At 36.8% G+C, this 10488-nt stretch overlaps 1 protein-coding gene across 1 annotated transcript; it reads right to left on the reverse strand.

Moving 5' to 3' along the window:
- Positions 1-1553: 1553 nt before the first annotated feature.
- On the reverse strand, positions 1554-9477 carry LOC120778706 (odorant receptor 63a-like). The gene is made up of 10 exons (XM_040110667.1): positions 9299-9477; positions 8674-8770; positions 6111-6249; positions 5857-6048; positions 5686-5787; positions 5441-5606; positions 2945-3050; positions 2781-2882; positions 2568-2723; positions 1554-1818 (listed from the first exon to the last, which is right to left on the reverse strand). Exons 1-10 carry the CDS (start codon positions 9427-9429, stop codon positions 1762-1764), a joined length of 1248 nt encoding a protein of 415 aa, XP_039966601.1. The 5' UTR covers positions 9430-9477; the 3' UTR covers positions 1554-1761.
- Positions 9478-10488: the final 1011 nt, after the last annotated feature.

A 10488-nucleotide genomic window follows, 5' to 3' on the forward strand; every position in this document is an offset into this window, starting at 1 on the left:
TTTTACCTGAACGTAAACTTTCCTTAGTTGGCATTTATGTTTTTTTAATCATGCGGGTTTAAACATATTTCGATTCAGTACTTAGAGAAAACTTCAAAACGGGTATAATGAATAGCTAATACTGTCTAGGTACTTTTGCCCCTCAATTAGTTATCCAAACATGATAAATGACGTCATTCTTCCCCTTGACAATAGCTGATATAAAAACAATCACTGACCGAGTTGAGTACAGATAAATAAATAAATGCCGAAATCAGCTTTGCTTTCTCATTCTTTTTGCCATTATATTCCCCTTTATTCTTATGAGTCTTTCAGCCAAAGTTTCTAATATCATTATCTATGGCTTCTATGCAAGTCTCTTTTAGCCGCTATAGTAAAATACTATATACCACATACGATTACTACATACGACTTCATCTTGGAAAGACTTACACCTAAACAGCGTTTACAAATCATTCAACTTTATTAGGAAAATTTCCATTCCGAAAAGAATGTGTTTCGCTTCGCTCAACTTATAGTCAATATAATCGGCCTACTGACCGTATTATACGCAGCACCATCTCCCATCTTGACACCCAGCATTCATTATTAGATAATATTCAACCGAAGAGGCTACGTCCAGTACGCAGTAAAGATAATATAGCAGCCGTAGCTGAGAGTGTACACGAAGACTGTGGAGAGTCGATTCGGCGCCGTTCGCAGCAATTCGGACTGACGTAGGCAACGATTTGGTGCATTTTAAGTCGAGAACTTAAACTGAAAATGTACAAAATACAGCTGGTGTAAGAACTGAAGTCGCTTGACCTTACCAAGCGGCATCGTTTCGGTTTATGAGCTCTTAAAAAGTTCTAAGTTCCGACGTCTTCGAGCCAAATTTTGCTCAGCGATGAGGCTTATTTCTGACTAAATGGGTATGTAAACAAGCAAGTTTGCCGCCTTAGGGACGAAAAGTACCCTGAAGAGGTTTAAGAGTTGTCATTTCATTCAGAAAAAACAACGGCTTGGTGTAGTTTGAGGGCCGGTAAAATCATCGATTCTTATTTCTTCAAAAATGATGCCGGTGAGAATGTTAAGGTCAATGGCGACCGTTATCGAGCCGTAATAACCGACTATTTGAATCCTGAAATTGAAGTTCGTGATCTCGGCGACATTTGGTTTCAACAAGACGGCGCCACTCTTGAATCATCCCATTAATCATTGGATTTATTGAGAGAACACTTCGGTGAGCAGATAACTTGACGTTTTGGGCCGGTCGATTGCCCACTAATATCGTGTGATATCACACCGTTAGACTTTTTCTGTGGAGATATGTATATAAAGTCTAAAGTCTAAGCGGACAATCCCATTTCAATTCGGGCTTTGAAGCAAAATATCTCGCGCGTCATTCGCCAGTTACCATTAGTAATGCTCGAACGATTCATCGAGAATTGAACTCAACGGATGGACCATCTAAGACGTTGCCGCGGCCAACATTTGAAAAAGATAGTCTTCGAAGAATAAATGACAAAGAATGTTCTTTGTAATGATAATAATTTTTCACCATTAGATTTGAAGATTCTGTGCGGTTCCGTTTATATTTATAAAATTCCTTCCAAATATATTCTCCAGTATAATTTAATAATGTCAACATTTGTGCAATCAGCCCGCACATTTTGGAAATATTTAGTTAAAAATATATAAACATACAAGTGAAGTTAATAAAAGCAATATAAAAAGTCAAAAGAGTCAAAGCATAGAATTTGTGTTTCTTCTAAAACCCCTTTAGGGTTCGTCAATATTTCGAAGTAGTAGAAAATATGATCCGCTCGCTTTGAATATCTGAAATACAAAAATAAATTATTGACATTAACTAAGGAGTTTTAAGGAAGCGATATATAAATATTTAACAGCATATTTTTGCTTGGCTTTTCTAGCTAATAACCAATCTATCTTGCAAATTTTTGTAGACTGTGATCAGAATATATAGTAATCTGTATAAAAGAAATTTAAATCTGGTTGCACTGAAGCTATCATACCCTTTAAAATACAATAGTTTCCTTAAAGAACTTGCTTTTGACCTGTCAGTTTTTATGGCAGTTGTATGCTATAATGATTGGACCTGAACAATTTCTGCGGCGGTTGAACCGTTGTCTTGGATAATAATCCATGCAAAATTTATCGAACTCATCTCTTCAATCGAAAAAGCCATTCATAGAAGCATTTGATTCCGTTCGTTCAGTTTGTATGACAGTTAATTGTTAAAGTGAACCGATATTTGCAGTACCGACAAATGAACAGTTTCTTGAGAGAAGGACGTGTTTACAATTTTATATCGATATTTAAAAAAACTAAGGGACTAGTTAACATATGTATATACTGGCAGACAGCTCGTTATGCTGACTATTTATATATACATTTTATGGGGTCTCCGATGTTTCCTTTTGGTAGTTACAAAAAAAACAACTTAACTCAAACCGAATAAAGTATGGTGCATAAAAACGGAGGCTGTGAATTTGTCCTCGCTGTATCAGTAAGCATTGTAAGCCGTTTAACAGAATTCGTGAAAAAACTGACTGTTATCTACTTACGCCCATCAATGTAGCCAAGGACATTACTGTGAACCAGGATATTTGGAAATAGAATTCTTTATTTGAGCGCATGATGATTATTTTCAATGTCTTCTTGAAGGCATCTGTTTCGTGGTACCACTCACAGCTATAACAAGCTAACGGAACCTTTTCCAGCTGAAAACATATAAACATCTTTTCGGTTGGTCTATATTGTGGGTACTAAACGATTACCTCGTTGGCCAGGAACTGTCCGTTGACGTAGTGCATGCAATCACATGATGTAGCGGCACATAAATACATTAACATGCGAATAAAAGTAATTTTATTTGATTTCTAAAATAAATATGTAGATGGATTATATACATTAAAAAATTGTCAAGTTTAAGATCGCTTACCAAGCCAAAGTTCATCTCGAAGAGTACAAATGCGTAAATTGCCAGACCGTGAAGAAACTGGGAGAGACAAATGTGTCTAAAAAGCTGATTGACCTCGCTGATAAACCTAAAAATCCATTGCAAAATGTTGCTACAGAGTATAATATTGTAGTTTTGTTCACATAACGGTTGTATGTAACACCTAAAACTAAGCGAGATAGATATAGGGTTATATATTATATAAAATGATCAGCATGACGAGAAAAGTTGAAATCCCGTACGCCTGTCCGTCCGACTGTACAAGCTGTAACTTGAGTAAAAATTGAGATATCTTGATGAAACTTGGCATGCGGGATTCTTGGTACAAAAAAAATTCGAGTTCGTAGATGGTGAATTTTCCAAACAACCATCCTGCAATCTTTTCTAGGCCGCTTTAGTAAAAATCATAAGTATTTTCCTCTCACCCTGATCCGTCTGTCAGCTCTTTCGAATATTTCATTGTTTATCGACCCGCTTTCATGGTTTTTAGCTATATCCGCAACTTATCTGACCGCGAAGACCTTTGTCAGGAAGATACTGTAATAATCCGACTGAAAGATCGTTAGAGATCTTGCTATTTTAGTGTGACTTGAAACCTCTTCTCTCAGTTACAGCGTAAGTCTATGTGGACTGTCCCACCGCTTATCGGGATGGCAGGTTGGGTACTTTTTCTGGTGCAGGCGTTGGAGCTCCCTTTACGCAGAAAACAGCGATTCGCTGAGTCCACTCCAAATGTTTTCTCTATGATATTTTGCTGACAGCTTTCCACCTGACCAACGCAAAGTAAAGCAAGATTAACTTGACTACCGCTGTTGGCACAAGGGGAGTCATGCCTAGAGGGACGTAACTGGATTTTTTTTCACCTTTCCCACATTGAGTTTCCGATCCAATTTTCTGTCCAAAACTACTCCAAGATATTTGGTATGATTCTTGGTATTTAACTCTACCCCGTTGAGTCACAGATAATTCCATAACAGGGTTTTACGTTACGTGTTGTATGACCTTTTCAAATAGTATCATTCCCGGACTAAAGGGATTTACCAGTAGGATAGCCGATATTGCCCTTTGGCGTATGACTTTTATAACGGTACTAATTGCAATATCATCTGCATAATCTATCAGTTTTGGTGCTCTTCCTACGAATTTTCCTAGAAGCTCATGTGCCGCAAGTAGCTATAACAGAGGCGACAGTACACATCATTATTTGCTCTATCCTGACTAATAATAATGGTACGGAGCCACTATTAAATATTGCGTTCATGTCAAGAAGGACATCCAGGATGGCCTCGAGCTCCTTTCATATTTAAGGTTGACGAATTAAGTGTAAACCCAGTGATTCCACTTTTTCTATACACTCCGATTTATGCAGTGCCGGTATGCTGTGGTTCTTATAAAGATATATCAATATATAGTGATCAGGGTGACGAGTAGAGTTGAAATCTGGATGTCTGTCTGTCCGTCCGTCTGTCCGTCCGTCCGTGCAAGCTGTAACTTGAGTAAAAATTGAGATATCAAGATGAAACTTGGTACACGTATTTCTTGGCTCTATGAGAAGGTTAAGTTCGAAGATGAGCAAAATCGGCTACGCCCACAAAATGGCGGAAACCGAGAACCTATAAAGTGTCATAACTAAGCCATAAATAAAGATATTAAAGTGAAATTTGGCACAAAGGATCGTATTAGAATGGGGCATGTTTAGACGTAATTTTTTTTGGAAAAGTGGGCGTGGCCCCGCCCCCTACTAAGTTTTTTGTACATATCTCGGAAACTACTATAGCTATGTCAACCAAACTCTACAGAGTCGTTTCCTTCAGGCATTTGCATATACAGTTCAAAAATGGAAGAAGTTGGATAATAACCACGCCCACCTCCAAACAAAGGTTATGTTGAAAATCACTAAAAGTGCGTTAACCGACTAACAAAAAACGTCAGAAACACTAAGTTTTACGGAAGGAATGGTAGAGGGAAGCTGCATCCAGGCTTTTTTTTTAAATTTAAAATGGGCGTGGCGTCGCCCACTTATGGACCAAAAACCATATCTCAGGAACTACTAGACCGATTTCAATGAAAATCGGTATATAATATTTTATTAACACCCTGATAACATGTACGAAATATGGGTGAAATTCCAATATAAAGCTATTTTGAATTCCACCTTATGCCTTCTCTGTATAATATATAGTACATTAGGAACCAATGATGATAGCGGAATAAAACTTTACACAAATACGGAATTTGAAAAAATATGTAAATGACGGATAATGAAATCTCGATTATCACTTTATCATGCGAGAGTATAAAATGTTCGGTGACACCCGAACTTAGCGCTTCCTTACTCGTTTAACATGGTAAGTACATACGGATACTATATATGATCACAGGCTCATATACCCAGCCAAACTAATTGTTGCTTATGCAATTTACAGTTAAGTGAACAAAACAAATAGCCTTAAAAAAATATTTATCTTTAAATCATACTCAAGAGTGCGTTGATGTTGTACTATACAGTATCGCAAATATTCCACACGTTGCGGTTTTGGAACCAGAGGCGACGTGGATCTCTCCAACAGTAGACATAACACTTGGACCAATGCACAGGAATGCTTACAAAGCACCATGAAGGAACCCTGGAAGCTAATGGCACCTGTAAAATATTTTATCCAAAACAAAGGATTGCTACCGATCTGCACCCACATACATATGTAAACATGGGTATGACTTACTCATGCCGGCGACCAGGATCGAGCAAGCACCGAAAAACATGTCCAATGCGTAATACGGAGAGGCCATTCCCTTGTGCAGAAACATCGGATGGCCAGGGAAAGCTGTTTAAAGTAAGACCTATATATTATTGAATCGAATTATTTAGTTGTATGAAGATAATATTCACATACGCAGAATATATACATAATTTGGTGTCCCTTGCAAGTGATTGTATAAGTTTTTGAAGAATGCAGAAAAGAAATAGTTGGACATAATGCAGATGCAGGATCCTAAAGAGAATAGAAGCTGTCCCCTCGTCTGTTTCCAATTGATTTCCATAATTGCACTAATATCCTTCTTCAGAGTGGCTTTAATTGGCATACCTAGCAAAAAATTCTACGTTTGTATAGGGTCTCTTCAAGAGACATCACTACTAGATTCTTACCTGTTTGAAAGATTTCGATTCTCTGCAGTAGTTCATGTCTTTCAGCTTTCTGCAGCAGCTTATGAAATCTATGCTGAGTGAACAGCATGTAAGCCATTTTAATTAGGCCGGTCGTCGTTTGCAGCGCTGTGGTGGAAGTCTCAAAGTTAAGTCATTTATAAGTTTTTATTGAAAATGAAACGTCGACAAACAATATTTTGTGCTTCGTCACTTCGTAAAATGCTACAGAATTATAAAATTTAATTTCGAGCTTCAAATGCCAAATAGAAAAGACCCGGAAGCCCAGAAAAGCCGTAACTTACTCAGAGACCGCTTCCTCTTAGCAAAATTAGTTTCGCATTTGTTTCAGAAGTTGATCCTAACAGCGATCTCACTTGAATAGCTTCTAACGCCGGCCTATTGTGTTACCTAAAACTCTTATAAAATAGATCATAAGGCCCTTACAAATCAACAAAGCGCTTTGAGCCTATCAAAAATTTGTTGAGGTGGCTATTGTCAGTTTCGGTTATTTTTCTGGTTCACCTGCCGATATGTTTCATCCTTTGTATTGCAAAGGCGTGACAGTGAAGGACGAAGTGCCTGATTGTTTCCACCTCACCTTTTCCCCTGACAAGTTTTACAATTTGCGTTCGTTAAGATTTCTAGCCTTAATGCCTGAATGCCTATTGGACAATCTCCAATAAGAACTACTACTATTTGCGGCAAGATGAACTTTGCTAGATGTTCTTGCAGTTGCACAAGAGTAGGACGTCGACTGGCATCTGATAAGCGCTTGCAAGATATATTAGTCCAGTGCTAGAACGCAAGACGCTAATTGAGATCTAACTCGGTCCTATTCACTTGTGAGCGGATCAAGAGTACCCCTGTGGCTAGCTTGTTGGCTTTGTAATATCCAACGATACCGCTACGTTCAGGCACCCAAACTAATCTCATTATGAAATAGTTTGTTGCTATTTATATTAAGGACAAACAGTCTTTAACTAGCTTCGAACTCACAGTTAGCGAGCTCAGCGCTTGTGCCGCCGCGCTGCTGACGGCGTGAATGACTAGACTAAGCATCTTCCTAAAAAAAAAACTGTAAAAGAGTACGTCTGCTGCCACTTTTATATTAGCTACTTTTGCCTGAAAAACACTAGGGTCTGGTGGCTCCTTACAGAAAACTCTCCTCTAACCTTTCATTCTAGATTCGACCATCCGTGAAAAATCTCACTGCGCTTCTTCTTCAGTGACTCCTCCTCAACTACATATTCCTCGTCGGTATGTGAGAAAGGAAAAAGCTTCCTTAAGTAGCCTCTAGAAAAAATTTCGGTATTGTAAGATAGTAAGACTTTATTTGGGAGGTCAGCATTGCTTGAAAGCGATTTTTTATATTTTTAGTAGCAGCGTGAAACTTTTTATAATGCACAAATTTTCTATTGAAATTGAATATAAAATTTTCCTTCAAAGTGCCACTTGCTAACTCTTCGTCTACTACCTGGAACGGTTCTATAATCAAAGAAATTAATTAACTAATTTATAAAAACTCGCACTAATTAAAAACTGGCCGAATTATTGAATCAAAAACGGAAGAGTTTTGTTTATAAATAAGGTAATTATTATATAAATATGTATACGGTGCTTTCAAAGGTAAACAGTACTTTTTGAATCTAGCGCCTCCTGTTGGCGCCATCTTTATGTCGACTGGTGCGTTAGTATCTGCTATCTTTATCGATAGTCCAGTGAGAATTTCATGATGTTCCATTCATCATTGGAAGTGAAGTTATTGCGTTTTAAATGTCAGTATGTTTGTGTTATCGGTGCGAAAATAAGCTTCGAACAAAGAGCCAACATTAAATTTTTGTGTTAAAATTGGTAAAACTTTTACCGAAACGTTTCAATTGATGAAACAAGTTTATAGCGATGATTGCCTATCCCGTAGCAGAGTGCACGAGTGGTTTCAAAGTTTTCAAAGTGGTCGTGAGGACATAAATGACGATCCACATGTGGGCCAATCAAAATCCGTGATCACCGGAAATTCCATCGAAACTGTGCGTGAATTCATCAAAAATCAGTCTAAATTATCATGGAAATGGATTTGAACATCTCCAAAACATGGATTTTTCACATTTTGATCGAACATTTGGGCTTACGAAAGGTGCGTGCATGGTTTGTTCCGCACAAATTGACCGACGACCAAAAATTGCTCAGAATTCAACATTCGAAAGACGATTATTTGACCAAAAATCAGATTTTAAACATTAACCACTCTACGGATTCACTTGATATGGCACCGTGCGTCTTTTTCCTTTTCGGAAAAATGCATTTGCGCATGAAAGGAAAGCGTTATGCAGACGTAGAGGCCATTCAAAGGCTTGCATCGGCATACTGGCGGCCATACCGGCCCACGAGCTAAAACACTCGTTCGAAATGCTTTTGTACCGTGCAAAAAGCTGTATTGAAGCAAAAGGAGACTATTTTGAATAAAATGAATTGATTTTGCCGCAAAACCCTTTGTTCTGTTTTATTTTTTTAAAGTCCTGTTTACTTTGAAATGCAGCTTGTATATCAAGTGATTTCTACTTACCTCAGCTATCAATGGTATATCGCCTTGTGCTTGTTTTATCATTAACCAGTGCGGATATAAAGCAATACAACTTGCAATTATGATCAGAATATTGATGCTGGCAAAGAGAAAATTAATTATTTGTTATGATATTTATATAAAATTAGTAGCCCGAATATGCATACATAAGTTACATAAATATTTGAAAAAGCGTATCCCAATTTTGAAACCACGGGAAAATAAAAAGATCCAATGAAACGAAATATTTTACGGAACGAAGTAAACCGTCAGAACCAAGCGTCGCTCCTGACCATTATAACTTAGAAGCTGTAGACTATTTCTAAAAACTTAGAGGTGACATAAGTACCGAAAGCGTATACGAAACGACATGTAGAATACCTGCTAACTGAATAAGAATTACAAGAAAAGCAATGAAGTCAAAATGCGAATTTTGTGACGACCCTGACTTAACTTTACTACTTCTTTAGTTTTTCAAATTGTTACAGACTTGCGTCTACTGGGCTCAGACACTCTCCTTAGAGATTACAGCGACAATCAGTAATCTCCTTATTAACATTGACATTAAGGGATTATTTAAATATAATAAATTTAAATGAATATCTTTTGGCTCTCTGGATCAACTCACATTCTCCACCATTTTTTGAATTTCGTTTGAGCATTCAGGTTAATACCGATCATAAATGATACTCTCTTTAATTCTCTTATTCGCCAATGATTGCGAACTCTCAACTCCTTTATTTCAGTTATACTGTACATAGTCTGTAAGACTATTTTCTTAAACTTATAGTATAAGACGCACTTAGGTTCAACACTTTATCTTAACTATTGAAAGAAATTGTGTGTTCTGCTATTTATATGTACATATTGGTAGTGGATAACGTTCAATACGCCTGTCGAGGTTTTCTAAACCAGAGCACAACAGTATGTAAAGAATTATATGGAAATTGTGCTCTTAATGTCGCTACAGAAATTGACAATATTTTATTAATATCAGGTAAAGTTTGATGGCATATAGTGGCACTATTGATTAATGTCCGTATATTTAGCTATCAAGTCAGATAATCAGATCTTCCATGCAACAGTTATAATGGCTTATTCCTAATTGAAAACATAAGTCATTTGCTAAGGTTGTGTCATAATTGAGTTCATGTGAAAATTGAAAAATCATTTTTTTAACTTATGTCGAGTTTATACAACTCGATCGCATTCGCGTTTGCAAGTCCTTAGTTATCCTTTGAATTGGTTGGGTATATGATTAACTTTCTAATGCTAATATATTTTTTCTAGCTAATTCTAGCTTACCTACTTTGAACGATTATTTGCTACGTCAGACTACAATGTAGACATTACGGTGAACTATTTAATTATATGAGCTAGCTAACTTTTTAGAATTAAATTTAGGAAATTTCATAACGGTATGTTAACATACTAGACAAAGTATGGTTCAACGGCAACGGTGTGGTATTTCAGAAAGTTAGATCTGAAACTTTGATGACAAGTAAAAGAGAACAATACTCGCTGAAACTGAATAATAAGCATTTTGTGGGGAGAAACTTGAACTGTAAGAAAAAAGTACTTGAATTCGTACAAATTCTAAATAAGAAAAATTCCAAAACCGCACTGTCATAATAGAAGGGGGTAATATGTATATGCATCCGATATGAAATATTTCTTCTTAATTTGATTTAAACATTTCGAATTCTGACCGAGTTTATAAACACTTTAAAATTCACCAGAAGGGCTATGGTCTTGTAAAGGAATAATTTACAAATGCAAAGAAAATACATTATAATAAATATATTATAACAATTTTTC

This window comes from Bactrocera tryoni, chromosome 5 (assembly GCF_016617805.1).
Source record: "Bactrocera tryoni isolate S06 chromosome 5, CSIRO_BtryS06_freeze2, whole genome shotgun sequence".
In the NCBI taxonomy this organism is placed as follows: domain Eukaryota; kingdom Metazoa; phylum Arthropoda; class Insecta; order Diptera; family Tephritidae; genus Bactrocera; species Bactrocera tryoni.